Source organism: Equus quagga, chromosome 14 (assembly GCF_021613505.1).
Source record: "Equus quagga isolate Etosha38 chromosome 14, UCLA_HA_Equagga_1.0, whole genome shotgun sequence".
In the NCBI taxonomy this organism is placed as follows: domain Eukaryota; kingdom Metazoa; phylum Chordata; class Mammalia; order Perissodactyla; family Equidae; genus Equus; species Equus quagga.
Window position 1 is genome coordinate 50612266 of NC_060280.1, and position 25857 is coordinate 50638122.

The following is a 25857-nucleotide window of genomic DNA, read 5'->3' on the forward strand; positions in this document are numbered from 1 at the left end:
TACCCTGGGACATACCTTATTTGGTACCACCCTGGATTTGATGTTTGTCGAGGCCATTTCTTACTTTGCTAGTCCTTTATCATTTGGTAAGACTACAGATAAGGAATAGTTTTGTTTTCAAATCTAGAGTCCTGGCTTTTTAGATTTCCTTTATCTTCTGCTTGAGAAGTGAGCAACTCTCTTTTCAACTTGTCTGTCTGTATTCATACCTTATTATACACAGCTAAAAGAAATCTGTTGGTACTTTCAGTTTTCTTCCTGAAAATCTCCTTAGGCAAATTCAAAGTCTGTCCTCTGTGGATGATGTGTTGTTTACATTATCTCAGGTGGTAGTTTGCCAGACGTTCCAACACTGCATAAAGGATCACCTTTTCTCCAGTCTCCAATAACAGTTCCCTCGCTGTTCCTCAAGCCCTTGTTAATAGTCTCCTTGAGATCCTTCCAGTTTTCATGAATACTGTCCTCATAGCTTTCCAGCCTCTGCACCATAACCCCAAAGCAATGCCACATGTGTAGGCTCTAGTTACGGCAGCAACCCACTACCAGGTACCAAATTATTTTATACTTATTCACTGCTGTACCACAAGCCACTCCAAAACTTAGTGGTGAGTTCTGCTCACAATTTTGTGGGTCAGGAAATCAGACAAAGAACGGTAAGGATGGCTTGAAACTCAAGGATGGCTTAAATCCGTTTCACAATGGCTGAGACTTCTGCTGCGGTAGCCAAGTGGCTGGAGATAACTTGCATGGCTCAGAGGGTGCTATGTGACTTGAGCCTCAGTTTTGACTGTTAGACTGATTCTCTGGTTCATTGTACTTCTGCCGGGTCCAGAATGCCCAATATGGTTCCCTTACTCACAAGTCTGGTGGCTGGGCTAGAATGGTTAAAATAACTGGGAATATCTAGACTTCTCTCTTTCTCCATGAAATTTTTCCACATAAATAACATGGCCTTTTTTATAGGGTGACAGCCTCAGGATAGTCAACCTTTTAAATTACAGCTGGCTTCCCCCTTGAATGTTCCAGGGGTCCTAGGAAAATTTGCAAGTCTTCTTATAATCTAACCACAGAATTTCCCAGACATAATTTCTTGCCATATTCTATTAGTCAAAAAGTCACCAAGGCCAGTCTATATTCTAGGAGTAGGATATTAGACTTCACTTCTCAATAGAACAAGTAGCAAAATATGTGTGGATATCCTTAATCTACCACAGTGAACGATAAGCTAAGTCCTAGGCCTAATAGATTCTTTGGACAACATTATATGCAAGTAGTGTCACCATAAAGCATAGCAAACAATGTAGTACAAAACAGATTGTGAGAGATTCACTATAGTATAGTGTCATGTTTAGTCATCATAAAATAGCATGTGTCTCATCATTGGCCCTTGAAACAAATTTTAAATACCTCATGGTGTAATGTTTAGTCACCTTGTTGGAAGGGGGAAGGGATAACTCATAGGGAAAAATAAACACTAGCCGGGCAGAAGTGAAGAAAATCTGAAGATATTAAGTTTAATTCATTTGGAGCATTAAAGCTCCATTCCAATTACTGGCAGATATTGTACTCTAGAGAGACTGGAGATCAAAAGGCAGAGGTAGGCTCGAAGCCCCAGAAGGAGTAATAGGCAAGACCGTGTATAGATGGATCATTAACAAATGACAAGGGAAGGAGAGAAACGGAAGCAGATTAGAACAGGTGGCTCTCTTCTAGTTTAGTCTTCTAAACACGGAATTAGCCTCCCTCCCTCCCCCATCATGCCCCAGACCCGGGGTGATAAATTGCTTGGACCTAAGAGCCGTGAGCAAAACAGAGGCCCATAAACAAACTGGCCTCATTCTAGACTCATTCTTAGAATTCTATGCAAAAATCACTTCAACACAGAGTGATCTACTACATTCCCAAGACTTTGGGACTTTACAACATACCGGATAAACACTTGTCCTAACTCATGAGTGAGATGAGAGCTATTATATTTTACCTGGCTGGGATTTACTGATTTCAGGGAAGAAATTGATATTCTATAGACAGGTGTCTGAGCACTCTTCCCATAGCCAGACTTTCATACAGACACTGACTATTCTGCAATGCAAAATTAAGAGCAGAATAAAACTCAGTTTATCCTGGAAGCCTGTATATGATGGTGTAACAAAATAATGTTAAGCTTAAAAGATAAACTGAAAATATGAAAAGACTAGAAAAGAGAGAATAGAAACATTGATATATCAGTAAAATATTGGTCCATCTAAATTAGCCACTTAGGTTAGGAAGTCAAATTTGCTCAATTCTTCTTCAACTAAAGCTGTGTCACTATGCACTGCACATGGCTAAAAGAAAACATGTCAGTGTGGATCACATATAGAGGATTCTTAATGCTGGAATAATAGCCACAAAAAAGGTGAATGATGGCATGAGCAAATGAGGTTAATGGGTCATGCATATTATCAGAAAGGCGATTCTGGCATTTCAAAGGGAGATGCAGCATTTCATGTCTACATATGGCTAATGAAAAGTAGTCATAAAAGAATCCACTCTCAGAAAACTTCCATGGTTTATTTAGAGAACTAATTTCTAAAACTAGTTTTATGGATGTAACTATACAAAGAAACCATTTTATTTTGATGATACGCTTGCCAAATTTTGCTTTAATTAGTACTAGCGAATCAAATTACCTACAGGTTGAAGCAGGACAAGGATTGGTTTCATAGGCAGAAGAGTAGAATGGGAAGAACACTTGACTGAGAGTCAAGTGCCCAAGGCTCTACTTCTGGTTCCACATGTAACTTGCCCTTAGACAAGTCACCTGCACCCTTTAGCCTTCAGTTTCCCCAACCTCTACAGGAATTGATTAAACCAGATGATTTGTTATTTTTCTTTCTGACTAAAATCAGTGTTTCCTGCAATGATATTTTGTAATATTATCTATTTTAACACAACGCATTGCACTATAGACAGTTGTCTACCTCTCACATTGCACTGTGAGTTTTTCAAAGGTAAAATTTATCTTTTATCTTGTATCACGTGCAGATCAGATATGACAAGTAGATTTTAGTTCCTGTACCAACTCCTGTCAACTGAAACACTGTGTTGAGAAGAATCCATAGGTTGAGCTGAAGCTCAGTCACATTTACTATGAGTAAAGAAGGGCATAACCTCAAAGGCGCCAAGTATTTACAATTTCCTGTTTAGACAAAATAGACACTCTAACAAGTGATTGATAAATGAATGAATGAACAATTTTATAACTGTGTATGTGCTATGAGCTCTCATGAAATAAAATGTGTAGCTACTGTAAAAAGTTATTATTCTAGAGCTTTTCTGGTGGTCATGCCATTACTAGCTGTTTACAAAACCCAAGCTAATGCATGGATGAACAAAATTTTTTCTGACTAGTTCTATCATCTTTATGTAACATCAGTGAGAGGTAATTTAAAGAGATTTAAGAAGCATAGGCTTAGTGAAAGACAGTAAGATTATTCCATTACTAGACAATGGTGTAATTCACTCTAGGGAAAACCATTTATCGTCTGTCATGATTATTTACATCCTTTTACCTACCAGTGTTGCCTCATTAAGCCAACCTACAGACCAGGTGTTATTCAGATTATAAAATACAATTACTGAAGAAATTCCATGAAAAAGTTGATTTATCATACAAACACTAGAAAGGATTTTCTCATAATATTAATGATGTGAGATTAAATACCACTCTTATCTAGAATTCTCTTAGAGAAAACTGGTCAACCATTGCACTTACAAAGCTGCCAGCTTCTAACTGAGAATGAGAGCCCCTCTGGTCCGTTTCAGCTCGAAGACTGTAAAGTTTACAGGGAATCTCCATCTCCATTTTTCAAAGCATAAGATGTTGTCTCCTTGTTTATCACCTACAAACTGAGTGTAAAGTAAACAGATTGAAATTGACAGAGATGTGTCAGTGAGCTTTTTGCTTGCATTGGAGATGCAAGAATAAAAGTAAAAAAAAATATTTGGACAGAATAGCACATAAATATACTAATGTCTGGATAGGCCCACACCAAATATTTAATGTAAAGCAAATTTTATCACTGTGTTTTTTAATACAAGACTTAAGAAGATGTAATCTATTCTATTTCTACTTTTTCATGCCAACATCCATTGAGCAAAAGACTGCAAGTCAATAAAGAATAAAGGAGAAGGTACAGATATTGTTAGGAAAGGACAGGAATTTTACAATTTACAAAGAAATGTATGCCAATTCCCTGTTATTTATTCCAGCAAGCACCATTGCCTAGAATGTGCATACATGTTCTAGGAAACCGAGGCAACATCAGTGTGGAGTGGAAGGTTCAGCAGGACCAGTTTCACAGGTGTGTAACCTGTGTAGTCACACAGGGTCCCACACCGAGAAGGGTCTTGTGTTTAGTGTAATGCTTGGCTGTCACCGTTTTGAAATTCTTAATAATTTTTGGACAAGGGGCCTCACCTTTTCGTTTTACACTGGGACTCACAAATTACATAGCCAGTCTTCATTAAGGGTCATTAAGGTCAGTTGAGTCTTTCTGAAAGAGATAAGACTTGAACCAGGCCTTAACGTATGAGATGGAATTTTGAGACTTTGGCAATCACTGGGGAACCACTTTATTAAGAAAGGTGCAGAGAGTACATTTTTGACTATAGTGAGAGACAAAATAGGTTGAGTCCAGCCTCAAATGCTCATTAAAAACTTGGACCATCTTGTAGGCAGTAGGTGAAGACAGCTGGTGAAGACTTTTGAGATTGTAAATTAAATTCATTTTAAAGAAGGACTAACCTAGCGATGGCATGTCAGTTGGGTATAGGTGAGGGATGGAGGATATAAAGAGCTGACTTGAAAGCTGCTGTTAGAAACCTAAATTTAGGAGTCAATGCTAATGGAATGATTGCTAAAACTATATGAGGCATACAAAAGAGAAATTCTCTTTCTCTGGCCCTGGCTTGAGTACCGTGCTATCAGATAACACATCCATCTCTCTCCTTCACATCTCAGTGGTCGTGTAAGTCAAACTTTGGCAACAGATAGGATGGAGCTAAGAGTAAGTTCAAGAAAGCATAAAACTGATAAATTGTGTGATCTTATCTGTTTCATGCCTCTTCTAACTTAGAAGCACCAGATTAACATAGAAATGCTACTATACACACTTAGAGCCTGTCATAGTCCATTGAGGCTGCCATAACGGAATCTCATAGACTGGGTGGCTTATACACAACAGAAATGTATTTCTCACAGTTCTGGAGGCTGGGAAGTCCAAGATCAAGGCACTGGCAGTTTCAGTGTCTGGTGAGGGCCCTCTTCCTGGTTGATAGATGGCCGTCTTCTCACTGTGCCTTCACATGGCAGAAGGGGTGAGAGAGCTCTCTGTGGTCTGTTTTATAAAGGCACTAATCTCATTCATTCAGGCTTCACCTACCTTCGTAGTCTAATTACCTCCCCAACACCTCACCTCCAAATACCATCATATTGGGGATTAGGTTTCAATATGAATTTGGGGGGATGCAAATATTCATCTGTAGCAGAGCCCTTTTGCCTTGATCATTTACGTTAATCTTAGATAAAGGGATGCCCTTTTACCTCTCCACTAGGGGAAAGAAAGTCAATGTATATACTATCAGATAAGAGACATCTTTCAAAAATCAGGGCACAAACATACCACCTAAGTCTGGCATCCACTGACATGTTAAATATCATGCCTCCTCTTCCTGTGTGTATACTTGGGAAAGGAGAAACACTAAGGTGATGCACAGGGCATTTTGTCATTCATTCGGTATTCTTCATAAATCCAATTTTGTCATCTAGGAAATAAGGATGACAACATTTTTATTCTTAAATTTATTAGACTAAAATTTAACTGTAATTGGTACTGTATGCTTTGAGCTGCTTCATAATGCCTAATCTTCATTTTAACCAAGATAGTGGACTGATCCCATGAATTTGTGCTTATAATACTAAATGATCCAGTTTGGATATCTAGCCATTCTGAGTTCATCACTGAGTCATCAACTGATTTTTTTCTCTTAAGCTATGTCACCAAGTAAAACTGTTTCTGCATTTTTCTTAGTACTTAAAAATATCTTATTAGAACAGGTGTTGGCAATTAAATACCAAGGTCCCAGTAATGAGATATTAGAGCCATTTTTAGCCTTCAATGCATTGTTGGATACATTTAATATTTCACCATAATAGACATAAATGTTTTTATCAAATAGTATTTTGTCTAGAATTTTCTTTACTGGTAGTGAAGTAAAATTTTCTATCATTTTGTCTAGTATTTTCTTCACTGGTAGCAATTAATATTTCTGTTTCAGATGATATGTCCAATTATTTAAGCATGCAAGTTACTACCAGCTTCTTTCTTAAAAAATAGATTAAAACTCATGTCATCATGAAAATCTCATTATATAAGATTTATTATATAAACCTTTATTATATAAAGGTTTAAGGAAAAAACAGCTATAAAAAGAAAAAGAATGTACAGGTATATTATTTCCTTATCATGGTAAGGTACTTTAAACAAATTATTCTCTGGGAAAAAGAAATACTGTTACCAGGAAAATCTTTTAACTATCCAAGATTTTATGTCAATAACATTAATCATGTCTAATAATCCATGTCTCATAAATGATACCCAGCTTTTGTTAGAAGAGATTTTAAAAATTGCATCTCACAGAATTTTTATGTCATATTACTTTGCTTTATAGAGAGAAATGGTTTATATGTCTGTTTGTTGGGAGTTGGGGATGCTGGAAGTGTCCCTTGTGAGCCCCTTGAGAAAGTAAAATAAACCCTAAGTGAAGGCACAGAAACTGTCATACCTTGCAGGCTTCCGACTGAATTGTTCAGGATGAGTCCATTATTTATGAGAACCCTCAATTTATCTGTTGTTTGACGATTCATTCCCCAAACATCCTCAGAGTGGTTACTATGTGCACAGCATTCTGCTAAATCCTGCTGAAAAAATGCTTTACAAGCACTTTACACTTTTGAAGCATTTCCCAACCATTCTGTAGGTAGATTGTTTTACTTGATTTCCCTCAGTATTCATGAGAGAAACAGTGCAGCTGTTATTATCCCAATAAAGTGACTTTCCCAGAGTCACAGGGCTAGGAAGTTGCTGAACTAAGACTAGAATTCAGTTCTTCTTATTCTGAGTGCAGTGGTTTTCTGCAAGGGAGAAAGAGGAATACATATATCTAAAATAAAGCTAGGTACTTATCAGAAAACTCACTATAGCCGTGGAAAATGTTGATGTGCAGTTTGTTGAAGGAGCGAATACCAATTAAAGAAACATTCCTCCTGGCTAAGAGTGCGATTATGATGCCCTTTAACAGATAACATTTCTCAAACACATACTGTGTGGCAGACACATTGCTATGGGCCTTGCTTGTATTATCACATTGAAGCTGTGAGCTATAGAGTAATTTTCCCTAGTTCAAAATTAAATAAGTGATAGAACAGGGGTTCACACAACTGTGTGTCATTCCAAAACCTGGATATACTTTTTAAGTACTCTTTTCCGTTGTCTTCCTACATAGTCTTTTCCTATTTCCCTTTCTAATTTGGAGGCTTTTTTTTTTCTTTTGTGAATGAAGATTTGCCATGAGCTAAGATCTGTGCCAATCTTTCTCTACTTTGTACATGGGATGCCTCCACAGCATGGCTGATGAGTGGAGTAGATCTACACCCAGGATCTGAACCCATGAACCTGGGCCGCCAAAGTGGAACACATGGAACTTTAACCACTAGGCCAAGGGGCTGGCCCCCTCCTTTCTAATGTTTTTGAGAGAAAAAAAGATGAGGAGGAGGTATTGTCAGGCACAAAGAAGGAAGGAAGCTAGCCATTCATGCATTCATTAGCTTACCCAGTGATCATCAGCTACACTAGTATCTCGCTCAGCTCTGGGAATGCCCATCGTGGACCTTGGAGGAGAATTCCAAGAATGTCAAGTGCTAGTTCAAAGACATGAGCAAAGTGGTACTGAAGCATAACTAAATAGTGGCAGAACTAAAGAAGCCCAGGGAGTATCCAGAAAGGCTTTACCAAGGACAAGACATTTGAGCTGTGTCTAAAAGTATCTTTCCAAGCAAAGAAAGAAGAAAGAGCATTTGCAACAGAACAACAGGGAGAGTTATGAGAAGTATTCCCACGTATGGGGAAATGTTAGGCTAGTCTTGTAGGAATACCAGATTCAGTTGTAGGAGGGAGTATCATGTTGGAGGAGCCTTCTACTTTGAAATAAGGAGATTGGACTTTATCCTCCAGGCAGCGATAGTCAGCATACACTTTGAACAGCAAAAGTAAATGACCTTCCATTTTTGGGAAGTCTTAATTGGCAGTCTTATGTTGGATGAGCAAGGCGCTTTACTCAAAGTGAAAACCAATAAAAAACTGGATTTGAGTGGAAGGATGACATTTCCTGTATTATTTGAAATTCGTAAATAAAAGTTACAATAATCTAGCAACTACTCTAATGAGACCATGCAATCAAGAAATGTAAATGACTTGGTCATGTTGTTGCTCTCACAGAGTGAATGTACAGGCTCTTTCTCAGAGAAACTTCATTTATTCATCCATTCAACAAGTGTTTGTTGAGGTCCCACTATGTGGCATGCACTGTGCTGGAGTATTATGTTAAGCAGTGGTTGTGGGGAAGTTCATTTGAAGCAACTGTAACACAATTTGTTTATAAAGCCAAAGAAAGCAGCAAAGACAGGATACAAAGCAAGTGTCAAAGAAAACAAGAAAAGAGAGAGTAACTCCTAAGAGAGAAAAAGTGAAAATGAGGTTTTAGCTTAAGAAAGCAAGCATCTGCTGTGAGTAACCATTTCATTAAAAGTGCACTAAATTGTAAAGGTTCTTTCTCAGGAACTGCATTCTGTGGTGTGTGGTGCTGAGATTAAGTATAATGGGCTCCCACATGAATTCTTTCTTTCATTACTTCTCTTGAAAGATCGGTAAATCTCCTGAAAGGGTAATTTAGGTTTAGTGTTCACAAAGCATTCATTTTACTTTTAATCTTCCCTGTTTAGAATTGTAAAAATATAATGTTGATATAATCCAAAGGAGAAGCAGTGGGCCCAAAGTGAGACAATTTCAACTTCTCAAATAGTCTTGGCATTGATAGCTATGCAATAGGCTGTAGACTTTTTATTCCTGATAGATGGTGATGGAGCTTCAGCTAGTTTATAGAGCATTGCACACCATTAATTGCAGGAACCAAGTAAAGGGCAGCATAGGAAAGATAATCTATACCTCATTTTCCTGAATTCCTTGGACTTTTATGTGATTTTTAGTGAAGTCTCTTCTTAATCTCATTGAGTTTTTCTTTCACTATAATTCGACAGAAAGGACAAAAGTTTTAGGACTGTTGTCCAGGACCAAAAGAAATAAGTTATTTGGGAAGAAAAAGGTCTGGAAAATAAGACAAACAGTTATTTAATTACAGGAATGTGGTTTTACAATATAATTTTTCAAAAATGTGAGCCTGAGAAAGACAATCCCTGTATGACTCCACTCATATGTAGAAATTAAACACACAGACAAAGAGAACAGATTAGTAGCTGCCAGGGGAAAGGGGGGTGGGTAGGGGTGGGCACAAAGAGTGAAGTGGTGCACCTACAACACGACTGACAAACAATAATGTACAACTGAAATTTCACAAAGTTGTAAACTATCGTAATCTCAATAAAAAGTTTTAAAAAATGTGAGCAAGAAAAATGACTTTTAATCATTACTTTTTCTGCTGTTAAACTACCATCAATCAGTTTGTGATACTGAAAAACAAACAAGCAAACAAAAAAACAGCAAAACAAACCAAAAAAAATCAAGTACAGTCTTTCAGAAGTGTTATTTCTGGAAATAATAAAATCCTCTCTGATTTTCTGGGCCTCTCCTTGGCTTTTCCACTAGATATGGGCCCCATTCTGGGACTGGAGTGTGTACATTGATTCTTGATTAATTTAATTGAGCACCCCATTGGGAGAGCTTCTTATAAATCCAGTGGAAAAAGGAGATTTTCCTGAAATTTTCCACACCTAACATGGACCCATGCTACATAAAGTGATAAATATATTGAAGCTCATTTATACAGGATTAAATTATGTTGATTTGAAACTGAATTATGGCTTATAATGTTTAGAGTTTGTTTTTCTTTCCCCATATTAAATCAAAGGATTTTAAAGCATAAATTTTGTTTTCAGATTTTAAAGCTGTGAGTAACTTAGTCTAGTAGAGATGAGAAAATGACATTTAAGAGTTACAATTTATCCTAAAGAAATTAGCAGTGTAGGATAGTCACTGGACCAATAGTACATTCCTTGAAATAATTGTTATGACATTTTAATGCATTCTCCCATGAAATATTCCCTTGTAAATGACTAAACAAGACCATGTCTTAACAATTATTTCATGAAAGAAAATTTCAATACCTTTAGAAGTTCCCATCATAAGACTAATAGGAAGGAAAAAAACAGAAGAAATGGTCTAAAACATAATAGACAGTTAAGTAATTAATTTAAAGAAATGCATCTTTTGAGGGGTAAAAACTTCCAATGACATCACACCCTTTCTATGAATGCTAAGGAAAGAAAAGAATCCAAAGGATTTCTAGAAACTCCTCTCGCTTTCGTGATTGTCCTATAACTCATTGGATTATTTCAAAATAAAGCAGACAACTAAATTCTTAAATAATCATCAGGGTACTACCCTCTAAGGACAAATGCATCATTTTTTTTAAGGTAATTCACCCATTCCATCAAAAAAATTAAAGGTCTCTGATCTGGGATGCTTTTCTATGGCTCCCATTAAACTTTCGTTCATGTGCTCAACTACTGTTGCAAAGAAGTTTTGAGCTCTTTGAAGATGTCATTTCAAGCTGAATACATCTGCTCTCATTCCAGCCAATTGTTTTTGATTACAACATGGAAACTGAAAAGCATGTTAGGGTTTTGCTATGTCACTATCTGAAAAAATACCTCATGAGTTGTTGTAAATACTAGATCCTTACATATTCACGAAAAAGGAAATCTATTTTTCTTGATCGAGTAAACGAAAGACGAGATAAAGTAATGAAGGGTTTGTAGCAGTCATTCTGAAGTGTAGGATCATCACTGATCCCATGAACCAAGACATCCAAAAGATATTCTCCCTGGTACTTATTGATCTCTTAACTACAGTTGTTCTTCAACAATGTTCTAATCATCTTGCTCCCAACAAGACTTGGATGTTTTGAGCTTCCTTTGTGCTTTGTAACTGCATTGATTAACAGAGATTCAGGCTGACCCTACTCCCTGATAGAGGTAGTTATGGGAGGAATAAATCTTTGTTAAGTAAAGACACATGGCTTTGAGACCAGCAATCTTTAACCTAGCACTATCTCATTCTGTTGCCCACAGTGTACTTACAAAAGAAACCATTCAATAAAGCCACACAAGATAATCTTTTGACTGCTGTCTTCTCTTAATTAATTTCTACAAGATGCTATTCCTTTCAATACTATTTGCTTGCCACAAAAATAGGCTTGTTTCCGAATAGCGAGGCAATAATTTTTGCTCACTAATTATTTTTCCCATACTTTTAAAGATATGAATTTGTTTGTGCATATTTAAATATTTCTTAAATATTGTAGCTGCTAAATCATTATATGCAATATTAAATGTTCAAATCCTTTATTAGCAATTGTTGAAAACATAACTTCCATGTGTTCCTTAAAATAGAGCATGTTTGATTTCTGAATTGTTGTCATAGAAATTGTAAGGCCAAAAATTGGCCCTTTGACTGAATATGCAAAGTTCCCCTTAAACCACCTTGAACTAGGCATATTTGCAACATTTTAAACTGGCACTTCATCCCTCTTTCAGCAAGCATCCTCTGCAGATTTAATGATCAGGAACATCCTTCTGATGCATGCTGGGAGATATGGCTGCAGGGTACAGACCACAGCAGACAGTGTGTCAGATGAGGCAGAACTTCTTGTTAGGGGTGAGTATGCTAATAGTGCAGTCTGAAGACATGATCACCATAAATTATCATACAAAGGAATTTAAATGCATGGACTTTGAGCACATCAGTACTGTGCATTTTACTTTCAATTTTACAATATATGTCATTTTTGCTTAACCTTTTGCCTTTGAAAAGATTACATGGAAAACTGCTCCTTAGTAACAGACAAAACCTACAGCTCCAACTTCAGGGTCTAAAACACCTGTAGAAATAAGTGGTCACTAAGTATTTAATCAATGTAATGTCAAACAGAAATTTTGAAGGGTTGAGCCACAAAGACCCTTGGCTAGAGATAAAATTTGTTTGTGTGTGTATGTGTTTTTCAAATGCAAAGATAGTGGAACCCCCAGGCATTATTTTTTCATTCACTAACTTCTAAATTCTGCTTCCAAAAACAGGAAAACTGCATGCCTAATGTAGTGGCGTTTGCAACTGTTAAGTGATAGGGGTTTTTTAAAAGTCTGAAAATGTCAACACACAGTCTCTCTGTGCAGAAATGACAGTTGAGTTGTTTCCAGCTATGAACCATGCCACCAAATTCTGCAACCCTGTAAAGCTATGCCTTATTTAAATTAAGTAAATGACTGCAGCACCAATTTCTTTTAACACATTATTCCTCAGTATGGGAAATGCAGCTTCTAGCACACGTTTTCTTTTTCTTTCTTTCTTTCTTTCTTTCTTTCTTTCTTTCTTTCTTTCTTTCTTTCTTTCTTTCTTTCTTTCTTTCTTTTTTTTTTCTCTCACTCTTTCTCTCTCTCTTTTCTTTCCTTTTCTTCTTCTTTTGTTCTTTTAGCTTTCTATTGAGATACAATATACCTAAAGAAAATTTCACAAATCACAAGTGTACTGGTGTATAGCTCAATGAAAAAAACCTCAAAGTCAACACACCATGAAACTACCATTCAGGACAAGAACTAGAACATTACCAGAATCCCACCTAGTGCCTTTCCCTTTTTGATCTCAAACAATTACATTTTGAGTGGTGTGAGTATTGCATGCTAAGACCCCTTGCACAATCTCTGCAAATAGAAATTTCACAATCCATAGCAAAAACGTATACTTTAGATTAACTTGTGTTTTATTCACTTGGAATATTTTCCAATCATAATTTTTAAGAATTCATGAATATTATAAAAATCTTGAGCAGAAAATATAAGGCACATAGTAAGATTCATCATCTCTTTGTTTTAGTTGTATATATTATCAAAGGTTTACTGGTTTTTGGTAGTGCATCCATCATCAGTCAGAGTAAAATGTTTTGAAGCAAGTGTGTATCTGGGTGAATGGCAGCTTGTTCATTTTTTATATGTTTGTTTCTATTCAGGAGGTTATTTGAACTTTTCTCCAAATTTGTATCTAAAATGCATATCTGTATTACCCTATTTTTTAAAAATCAGCTTTGTAAAGTGTTCATCCTCTCATGATATTCCATTTAGCTAAAAATTTTCCTTTATGCCTTTTGAAGTTACAAGGCACACAGAACTGCAAACCCCACACTGCAGTCAAATTTATAGAAAATTGCTTTCTTCTCTCGCGATGGTCTGTTTTAGATTATGTGTACTTATTGTGTAGCACTTGCCTAGTAATTTAGACTGATGCTCCTAAAATTGAAGCTTTCCAAATGAATAACACAATTTAGAGGCTGATAACAAGAAAGCAGGTACTTTTACAGGGCTGTGAGGGGCAAATTTAAGTGGCAAACTAACTTTCTGCTTTGTAAGTAAAATTAAACTCAACAGGGCTTAGAACGTAATTCATGTTCAGCTTTTTCATGTTCTGCTCTTTTAGCCTTTGGCTTTATGCCTAGGAGGTGATAAAATGCATAAATTTTGGAATTATACTCAATAGCAATTTCAAACAGGTTGCTATTGTCTGAATATTCATCTAAATTCAACTCAAGCTTTCAGGAAGTGAGTTTGATCAAGTCGCCAATTTTCTATTACATATTTGCATTACTTTTCTAAAAGTAGTAAAAATAGCTTACTTCTTCTGTCTCGTCGGTGTTAGACAGCTTTAAAAATTGAACTAAGAGTTCTGGTTTTCTTTTCTATTTTTACTTTTATTTTCTTAAGTTGACCGATCCTGGTCATTGAAGGAAGCTGGATGCTTGAATATTGCTATTTTTGATGTCAGCTTGTGAAATCAAACTCAATATAGTTTTATCCTGCCCTTTTTCTTTCTCCCACTCCTCCATTTGTTGGTTTGTAAACCCAGGGCATTCTAATTGTACAGGCCACAGGATCAAAGATGAGCATTCTAGATGGAGTTTTTCTAATGATGGCTACAGTTCCAGCAGCAGAATCCTTCAAGCACATTTATTCAAGTGTGTGTTATATAAAAATGGGAACAGTAAAGACAATTCCACCAGCTATCTTCTTATAGAATACCACCATTGAATTGTCTCAGCGGTTCACTTTGCTCAATGTTAAGCATGAGGAACATTCTTGGGTGGCAAGGAATATGTTTTTATAACCCTGCAAGTCTATTTCCAGTGGAGATTTAGGGGGCTAAAAATCTATATTCTCCTAGATTGATGCAAGCTACTTTGTTATCATCTCCTTTCCCTTTAGAGATAGTTTATGAAATTCTTTTGTGCATCTCACCAAATCCTGCAATTCTACACCTGTTCACACAAGCACACTAAATTGGAGCTCACCATTGCCTGTTTAGAATCTGAATGTTCCTGACAAGAAATGCTCCCTGTGTCTCTTCCCATTCACTACTTTAAAACTATCTCTTCCCCTAAATGCTTGTTTCTACTGTTAGTTTATTTTGCTTGTGAATGTCAGTGCTATTATTCACCACCTGTACTCCACCATTATTATCATCCTCTAAAAATTGAATTTTCCCATAAATAATCATCTGAAGCATAAAATCACTTGCTGTCACATACTTAATATTCAGTGAACCAGCATTACAACGGCACCATGCATAATTTGGAGAAGCATAGTAGAAGTAATGACTATGTTAAAAGAAATTATTTTGCTGGAGTATAAAAGGAAATTAAAGCCACACCTGGACATCTGTGCACAATTTAAGTCACTTATTCAAGTGTGATACAGCAACAGTAAGGAAAGTAAGACTAGACAATGGCATAGGGAAACTCTTCAGAGACGGATAAAACTGTATTATTTTATCCAGGGTAAAGGAGATAGACCATTAAGAGATAACCTCACCGAGGGGGATATATAGTTTGTAAAGAACTGATACTCCCAAGCAACAGGAGAAGTGATTGAACACAATATAAAAACCCCAGAGAAAGGAGTGTAAGTTTTTTGTTATTTTATTTTATTTTACAAAAATGCATGTTAGAAATATGTTTCCCAAAGCAAATACAAGAGTAGGAAACTATAGTGGTTTAAAGAGTAAATGTGCTTAGCTAAGCTAAGGTAACTGGCAACCAGAGCATGAGTTCTGTCTATTCTGCCCAGAGACAGAGGAAAAAATAAAAAAATTCACTTCTTCATAAAAGTTTTTTTATTCATATTACTGTGCTTCTTAATGCAAAATAGTAGATTAAGGAACTCTTGAGATAGTCAAAGAAAAATCAGTAATCTCTTGGTTCCTTCCGAATGCACAGCCCATATGCCCTCTTTTCCCCAAACTTGGATAGCAATTTTCACTTCTGGAATTACAACTTGTAAGATGAACCTGACGTGTATTAAATTGAATTTGAGAAGAAAGAATCCACCTCAGTATGTAACCTGTTGAAAGATATCTAACTGCTTTTAACCACTCACCCCTCCTCCCACACACCACTTATTCAACCTGGAATTCAACTTGTCTTTCAATCTTACTTGCTTTAAACTATCCATCAATTCAATTCCATTATTCTTTCCAAGAAAGATTTTTTTCCTTGAATATTTTACCTTTAATGTCTCCCAATTCACCTAGTCACTTTTCACGGCAATACTAAAACTATTAAAATGTTGAATTTTTTGTTAATTAAAGACATCAACAGAGCCAGGAGTGACAAAAAGCAAAGCCAAATTTGCCAATATGCTGGTATTTGGGGATCAAAGGACAATGACAAATGTTTTCAGTGTAATTTTAGTCTTAATTAATATTAATAGTAAGTAAATTTGCAAATAATTTGTTTTAGAGCAGAACAGAAGTTATTCAGTTAATATATTTGTTTTTACAGTGTTAAAAAATCTTTAAAATAGAGATATAAAATGTCCTCCTCTTGAAGAAAATCTAACCTCATTCATGCAATGTCTCACTCAAATCCTCTGCATCATTGTGGAAATTTTAGATCACTAATATCACTAATATTAGGTAAGATTATTTAAATAACATACCAATCACTTGGTTTCCTAGCTTAGACTTTTTCTGCATTAACTAGTTTGATTGACATCTATAAAATCTCTTTTAGATACTGAATAGCAGTTTAGTTTCTTTTCTTTTCTCTTATACTTTTCATATGGTTGCTTGATAACCTATGAAACTCCTTAACAACTGACTAAAAAGTAACAGTTTTTTGTCAATCATGTGTGGATTCTCTGCATAACATTTAGTTTGGATCATTGAAGTGATAGTTAACTGAAGTGACCTGATTGCTTAAAATGATTGAAGCAATATGTGCATGTGTGTGTGCGTGTGTGTATCTGCAAATGAAAAACAAACAAATGAATTGTCATTGTATACAGTCAACCAATGGAGGGAAACTAAATTTCTTGTATTTTATTCACTCAATGAATATTGAGTGTCTACAAAAGCCATGTTTTCTTTTAGGCACTGAGTTTTAGTCAACTAGACTTTCTCAGGTTTCTTGATGGGAGCATTTTGAAACAAGTACTTTGACTTAACGCCTCCATTTTGAGAAAAATTCTAATCAACTGGATTTTATGGTATATATATTTTTGAGTCACAAATTTTAAGTTGATTACATTTCATTATATATTTTATCCCACAGATTTACCTTATTTTTCTTACATATCCATCCTGATGTAAAAATGACATTTACTATCACTTCATATTTATGTAAACTTGTTGAGATTAGTTGTTCGTGTGTGGAGCTACATTTTAAATGCTGATTTCATTCATTGCATAGTGAGTGTCTACTATATGTCAGGACAGTTCTAGTGTGCAAGAGGGAGAAGTGATGAAATGAGATTGAGTATAAGTACCTTCTGATACTATGGGAAAGAGCTTAACTTTCATGCTAAAAGTTATGGATATCCATCAAAGGACCAAAGCAGGAAAGGGATGTGATTAGATAGTCACTTTAAGAAGATCATTCTGAAAACCACAGAGAGTGTTTTAGAGGAGACTGAAACCAGTTACTTGGTAGTAGACCAAAGGAGAAGCCATAGCAGTAATCCTAACGAGAAATTAGAAAGGTCTGAAAAAAGGCAATGGTAATGGAGATGGAAAGAAATGTACATATTCAAAAAAATAGGAAGGAGACAGATCTACAGAACTTGTTGACTCACTGGCTATGAAAAATGAGAAAGAGCAGGCCAGGATGAATGCCAGTAGGAATGCTTAATTGAGTGGCCAACAGGAGCGAAACCATACATTCTGGTTAGACTAAGACAATTTCAAGTTATATTTGGAGTGCCAGAGCAGTTATTAATGACACCCCTTCTCTCTCAGAGTTGTCCAGGTTTAGATAATAAATTCTGTGGCCGCTCTAATGAAGAATGATTATGCATTTCATGTAATCTGGAGGATAAGGAGAGAAATGGATTGGGGGTAAAGGAACAGCATTGAAGATGAGGCTCTCTAGAGAGAAATATCCAGTAAGCAAATAGATTTATGGCTATGGAGCTCAGGAGAGAAGCATTGGAGTTGAGATGTAGATTTGAACACAATCAGATAAAAATGAAATTACGGAGATAGTGTGTGAAGAATGAAAATAGAAAAAGGCTCAAGATAGAAAGAACCTCCAGAAACCCTAATGTTGAGGAGGAGAAAGAATCTACAAAGGAGATTGAGAAGAAGCTGCCAAAGAGAGAGAGCGACTAGGAGGAAAGCCAAGTAAATCAACTCACAGGGACACAGAGAAAAGAGAATTTCGGGAAAGAGAACCTAGGCAACAATGTCAAATGAATTAAATAAGAAGCAATAGTCGCCATTGGATTGGGCAATTTGAAAGAAATTGATGACCTTGGCAAGGACAAATTCAGTGGAATGATGAGTATGATAATCAAATTACAGTAGGTGGAGAGAGGCAAGAAATAACTTATGACAGGCGGTGCAGTATTATAAGGAAAGCATGGGCTTTACGTGAGACCGTTTCACATCCCCACAAGTCTTACTAGTTGTGTGACTTTGGGCAGGTTGTGTAACTTTAACCTTGCTCACCCTTCATTCATTCATTCAGTACTTATTCATCAAACGTTTATAGAGCACATATGTAGCAGGCACTGTGCTAAGAACCAGCTAACCATGTACAACTAAAGTTCCTGCCACGAAGGAACACATATTTTTAATATAATGTAAGGAGTACTGTTACAGATGTAAGAGCAACACATTTTGCTCTCTGAGCATAAGCTCCATTAATAATAATAAAAACAGCTACCATTTATTAAGTTTTTCCTATGTGTCAGGCACTGAGTTAAGGGCTCCATTCAATTATTTCACCTTATCCATTTAGTAGATCATATAAAAATGACATGAGAGGGGTACTATTTTTAGCTCCAGTTTGCAGATAAGGAAACTAAGGCTGAGAGAGATCTAGGACTTGTCGAATGTCACCATAATAAGTAGCAGAATAGTAAGCAGAAAGAAAGAAAGGGAAAGAAAGTAAAAGAAAGAAAGAGGGAAGACTATAAGAAACAAGGGAATGGAGTGACAAGCTCTGCCTAGGAGTCAGAGAATTTTTATCAAGGAGATGATATATGGGCTGGATTAAAGAACATGTAGTGATTTATTAAGCCAAGAAAGAACAGACGGTACTCACTCCCATCTACCTCTAAGGATAGGCCTCACTTTCTCTAATCCTCTGACCACATGACCAGGAGACTCAACATTATTGATCACCACTTTCTAACTCAGACCTTGGTCCAAATGACCACTAACCTTATTGACAAGTCTGAACTTCCTCTGGCCCCCATGTCTTGTCAATCACATAAAATATCAAATTCTAATGACTATTTTCTCAGGGAATCTTGTGGGACTTCTTATCTAGACATTCTAGGTTTTGATAGAATGGAATCACTTCTGGACAAAATGCCACCAGGAATATTAAGCATCAATAAATAATAGACCTCTTTCTGCATGATCTCTTCTCGTTCTCTCATTTTAAACTTTCTTCTGATTGCTACAATTATGAGGCAAGGGCAAAACTCTCACTTGCTGTAAAAAGCTTCTGACCTTCATTCCAATTACTGCTGCTCTTCTTTCACACCTTTGATATTCATTGTTTCTCACCCACTTATGGGTGAATTATGCCAAGAGTCATGAAAAAAACTAACGCAAAACAAGAAATGGTTTTTCATGTTCAGAAGAATGTCCTTGAACTCACCAATATTACTTAGGCAGAATATTGGAAGTACACTTTATCTGTCTGTTTATCTGTTTGTTTGAATTGTTTGGAAAACTCACCCTATTTACTCACTTTTCATATACTTTATATGGAGACAGCCTGAATCAACCACCAATCTTTTCTAAAACTTGACCTTTTTATTTTCCTGAATACATTCTGATTTCTGTGACTGTTACCTAGATTGTTTTAGCACGTCTTTTGAGTATTGAGTAGTAATTTGTGCTTATGTGAAGCCTAGAACACACAGTCTTGTATGGTATACACATACTACATGGCCCTTTTTTGATAGCCCAAATGTGGTCACCAAGAACCCAAGTTCCAAGGAAAAGTTCTGCTGAATGTCAGCCCAATGACTGGTCACAGCTCCAAGGAAGACGATGGGAAATTGGTAAGATCACTTTAGTCTTTATCCCCAAATATTGTTTTACTTCAATCTATGTTCAAAATACTCAATTCTTAATAATTTTATTGATTTTATATAACACCATACAACATGTAGCCTGGTCTCTGAATGATGCTTCACTGGACAACACAAAATCCAAGCAGATTAAACAGAGAGGGAGCAAGCATTGAATGGAAGAAACTTTTGCTGACTTTTACTGAAGATTGGATTTTGTCCTCCCAAACACCTGGCAAAGGTAATGTCTCCGTTTCACTAAGTACCCCTTAATTTAGAATTACAAAGGCAATTAGCTCTCTAATGAGTTAGAGCAACTGAGGTGAAAGAGTAGGGAAAAAACTGAACACCAGATGATGTCTGTTCATCCTAAGGAAAAAAAACAGAAGTGACTCTTCTTGGTAAAAATCTTTCAAATAGATGTCTCTCCTTTTTCATTTCTCAAGACTAAAGTGTGTAGACCTTATTGCTCAGTATGTATGGGGAAAATCTAATTTGACACATTACAGGTAAAGATTGGCAGTCATGAACACACGGATCTCTACCATATGTTATTGATTGAGTATATCAGTAGATTTTACCCTTTTTTGGGGGGAAACTTGTGGATCATTGCTGATGTACCTAAAAACTGAGGGGGAAAGGGAAAAAAATAGTTCCTAGCTTTATAAAAATAATTCATTAAAATAGAAAATAACTTCTACAAGATTCCAAGTGGGAAGAACTTGAAAAGCTGAAATATAAAAATTACAACTGCATGGTATTTATTACAGTGAGAGTATAAATTGCATAAATTCAAGATGTGCAAAAAGTAGTAGGGAAATGTCTACTGTATTTGGGCTTCACTTGGAAAGGCAAGAGCTTTGGGCAACCAGAGCACTTGGCACTGTACGTAGTTTATAGCTGGTACACAGTAAATGTTAGTTGAATCTCAATAGCCCAATTTAAACATGACTCGATTTGTTTAAAGTGGCAGTGATAGTAACTAGTTTACCCAGCCCATACCAGGTAGCATTATAAAAACAACCCAGGTCAGGATTTGAATCTGTTTGACACCAGCTGGATAACCATAGGCAAGTCATTTTACCTCTTTTGGGTTCTTCATTTGTAAAATGGGAATAATAGTAGCTAATTTGCAGATTTAATAGGAGAATGAAATGAGATTTCAAATGGTAGAATGCTTCTCAGTAAATGGTATATATTGTTATGATATTCTTACCTACAAGAAGAATTTGCCTAATCTTTAAGGTGATGAATCATTGTTCTTCATAGTATGCATAGGCAGGAAAATGGTCTACATTTATCCTAGAGGTGGCTCTATCTGATTACTCATAGACCAAAGTATTCAGTAATGTTCTGATAATTTTGTCCATCTTGTTCAATTACAATTTAATAATACATTCTAAAGGTGATTGGGAGCATTTTGACTGCCTCTCCTTCTTCAAGGTCAAATTGGCATGTTGATAGGCGTGATTATGTTCTCTGCTGGTTTATTGTCAGTAGGATAAACTGTGAAACCTCATCAGGGCCATCCCAGTATATTCAGTTAACTGAGCCAATGAAATCTTGCATCATTTTCCTGAAGTGGGTTGCTTACATTTACATGTATTTCTATGCATTGAAGATTCAATTCTGGAGGAATACAGCCTTGAGCAAAACGCAATAGCAATCTTAGTGTTCAAGAGAATTTCCCACACATGAAATAAACACTGAAGGGCTTCAAGTACGCTTACACAAAGTCACCAAGAAGATAAGACTGAGTGAAAAACAAATACACAAAATATATCTCATTCTAGAAAAGATGTGTAAATGAGGCTACAATAGAGAGGTCATAGTTCTAAGAGTGCTGCTTTCATGTCAGTTAAGAATCATCACTATCTATGTATCTAACATGCTGTCACCAGCTTGATATCACACAAAATGAGCACCAAATATATATTATAAAATTGACTTAAACCAAAGTATTCAATGTTTTTAAAACATAAATATGCATTCTATGGATGTTTGCATAGGACTTTGCCAAACTTCAGTTTAGTCGGCAATGAAGCAATGCAAAAATTAAAATAAAAAGTAGAAAGCCTTTATAAACACCACCAAGGACATAAAAGGATTTGGAAGTACTGTGAAATAAATACTTAGATTTAAAAAAATTGAAACCAAATAGTATAAATGGTTTTCAAGTTCCCCTGGAATTATGTCTTAGATTTTAATACATTCTAGGTCAAAAGTACAAAATTTAAAGCAAAGGAAATTTTTTGTAAACCACATGAGTTAATCATCCATATCAAAGTGTCAGCTTTCTCATTTGTCAGCATTCTGATCTGGTTAATTTAAGTGTTCATTAATCACAGAAAACTACAGCATAAAACAAGTCTGTTTGAATTACATGTTTTGTTCAAGAGGTTATTGGTTCATGTAATTATTTCTTTTGTGCCAACTCAAGAAATAGAACTGTTATTTGTAAACTTTGTTTGAAATAGCTAATCACTGTTTCAGAATTTTATCACTTGATCTATATGCATTAGTAAATCAGACAAATCACATATTTGTCTCACAACCTCAGCTCATAGAATGTTGTCAAGCTAATAAGCAGCATCGATCATACCCTACTGAATGAGATAGTCTGCAGTACACTCTCCCTGTAATCCATCCATTATACGGAACATCTGTTACAAATTAGCCAACCTCCAGGACTGCTCCATTTAAGTGCTTCTGCAAGAGCCCAGTGTCTCCATTTCTCCAAATGAATTAAATAGTGGCATCAGGATTGTACCAAGTTCACTGTCACCGTATGACAGCAGTCATCTTTCAGTCTGTGCCAAGCTCTAATGGTACACTGCATAATGGTAAATGGCCTCTTACAGTTGTATAGCAAAAATCCTCAGAGTATAACCCAGCCGCCATCAAGGAACCAATAAGACAGTTTTTTCTCCATTATATCTCAACCATTGCCCAATAAGTTAAGCACTTAGGGAGTAATACTAATTCTTTTTTAAGTCCTTAGGGGACTATTGATTTGCTCAGTTAGTTAAAATATGAAATTAATGACCCTAGATACATGTTTTCAATGTTTGTTCACTTCCATGACCGTGAAATCTGTCCCTAGTCTCAAATAGACAACTTATAGAACACGTTGCTGGTATCAAGGAAAATCATGAAAGAAAACCCTAAATAAATGAAAATAAGTGCAAATTTGCGCTTCAGAAAAAAACATATTAAAGAAAGTTCCCTACTTATAGTTTAGTCGATAGTATTGTCAAGGATACACCTGTCTTAAACAGAATGGCTTCATAAATGTGTTGCCCTAACGTGTCACTGGAAATAATAATTCCAAATTAACTTCATGGTATATTTTGGAAAATAAATCACAGGGATATCTATAAATTACTCATAAATGAATAGTGAGACTGAACAAATTTAAAAGTCCCATCTAGTCGACTATACATTATTTTCTTGATCTTAATTTGCATTGCAGAGTTGCAGTGAGTCATATTCAATAAACCCAATATTGGATTTATAGAAAGCTTTGCATAAACATGGTACCTTGCATATTTTAACACCCCATATGGTATTTTCCTACAAGATTTCTTTAACTCATCTGTTCTTAGAATTTATGTAATACTAGCTTAATAAATTAATTTCAGGATAGCATCTGGGTTGCTTGAGGTTTTAAATAAACAAATTGATTATTTTTAATTACTCTTGCCAGTTTGTGAATAGACCCTCAAATATCTATTTTCCATTTCAGAAAGATCACCTTCGATGGATGGACAGCATTACTTTTATATCGGAATATATACAATGTGTATAACTTCAACTCATGTAAAATTACATTAAATATTTATACCTACTTAACTACCTGGAATTGTTGGTTAACTTACCTTTCGCCTGAAGTTTGTGGTCATTGACAGAGACATGTTTGCATTTTTCTTAAAAGGAACACAAGAATTCTTTAAATAAACATTTAAATGCACTGATGTGGAGAGTCTCACATTGGTAATTAAACGCTTCAGCCAAAAATGGCAGAAGCCTTTTTAGCTCACAACTCACTGGTCTGAACCAATCACATAGCCCCATCTACCCTTTCTGACTCCCACAGGAGTCAGAGTTTCAATGACAACTACATGTTCACAAATTATACCTACCAGAATAAATGTCATCAAATTCCAATTTGATAAGACCAGTGTGGGGAAGAGGTGGTGTGGTTTGTTTTTTGGTTTTTGGTTTTGGGGGGCTTTTTTTGCTTGCATTAGAAGCTGAAGAATCACCCTGTCAATAAGATTGCAAGAGACCAGTAAAGCAAAGCATCCTCAGAGACTACCACTATCATTGAAACTACGCTGATAACTTCTACTAAGCAACAACAGTACAATAAAGCAACATTGCAAAAGTGATTTACTGAATCATCACAATTTGTGTGTGCTACCAAAATCTCATTGCAAAGAAAAATACCCACACATTTTTAATAATTTAGACAGATTTTCCCCAAAATATTCCTGCAGCTTCCTAGGGCTTCCATCACACTTTTGCACTACAGTTTTCAATGGCTTCTTTCCTTTGACTTTTCTCATATTATCCAATGGTTTCCCATCACACTCAGAATAAAATTCAAATTCAACACCGTTGCTTTTAAATCATTCTGTTATCTAGCACCTACTTACATTTCCAACATTATCACCTTCCTCTGTCTTCTACCTTCACTTTGATTCAACCACACCCAGAATCCTTTCAGTTCCACAAATATGCATCGACACTTAGGAATTTTTTCATTGATGTTCTCTTCCTGGAAAACTCTTGCCCATAATATTGATGTGGCTGACTGGCTCTTTCTTATCATTTATTTCTCAGCTCCTTATCTAATGTGTCCTGCCTCTCCTCTACTCTGGCTTTCACTCCACTTTATTTTCATCATTGCATTTATTACTATCCTAAATTATGTCATTCATTTGTTCATTGACTGTCTTCTCTTCCCCAGAAAGTAAAACTCACAAGGGCAGGTACCTTCCTTGTTTACTGCCTTATTCCCAGAGTCTGGCACACAGTATGAATGAATGAATATTTAATCCTTTTCCCCATAGACAATAATTACATTTTTAAAAATCAGATAAATAGGAAAGAATGGACAGCATATGGAGTAGTAATTGAATAAACAATAATCACAGGCATTTAATATTAAATATATTGCCATGTCATATAACATGTCAATAAGGCAAAGAAACAGTGAAAGAGGAGGAAAAACTATTTGAGAATGGTGTAGCGGGAAAGGATTTCCTATGGCTGCAATCATAAAACAGTTCTTTGAAGCTTGGCACTCCCATTTCTCTTAAGTCCCTCAGTATTTTCTCATGACTTTATCCTACCTTCCACTCCACCCTATTCTTTGCAGCATACACACACACAGTCATTCTTACATGTTGACCTAATATTAAAAACTAATTGGAGGGGCCAGCCTGATGGCATAGTGGTTAATTTTGTGCACTCCACTTCAGTGACCAAGGATTTGCCTGTTCAGATCTGGGTGCAGACCTAGCAACACTGGTCGAGCCACGCCATGGCAGCATCCCATGTAAAACAGAGGAAGACTGGCACAGATGTCAGCTCAATGACAATCTTTCTTAAGCAAAAAGAGGAAGATTGGCAACAGATGTTAGCTTAGGGCCAAGCTTCCTTAAAAACAATTTTTTTAAAAAAACTAAATGGAAATAGCAAAGAATGATTTGTATGCCTGATTCTGGCTACATGGAGTACATAAGAAAGAAATTAACTAGGAGTGCTAAATAAAAGCTTATGTATCCACTAAGATTTTATGTCCAAGAGAAGAGTTTTTGAACTATCAGGTGATGCATCAGCCAGCTGAGGGCCCAGCACCTTATTATCTTGCCCTATTTGCAGCTGTAGGGACCTTACCTTGTATCCTGGAAGCTCTGCCGTGTATATCTATAACTTGGGACGTGAAT

At 36.0% G+C, this 25857-nt stretch overlaps 1 protein-coding gene across 1 annotated transcript in view; it reads left to right on the plus strand.

The window, feature by feature from the left end:
- CNTN5 (contactin 5) overlaps positions 1-25857 on the plus strand; it is a 488151-nt gene that overhangs the window by 382707 nt on the left and 79587 nt on the right. Inside the window, exon 14 of the mRNA XM_046638244.1 lies at positions 11873-11993. Within this exon, the coding sequence (XP_046494200.1) occupies positions 11873-11993 (121 nt within the window). The remainder of the gene's footprint in view (positions 1-11872; positions 11994-25857) is intronic.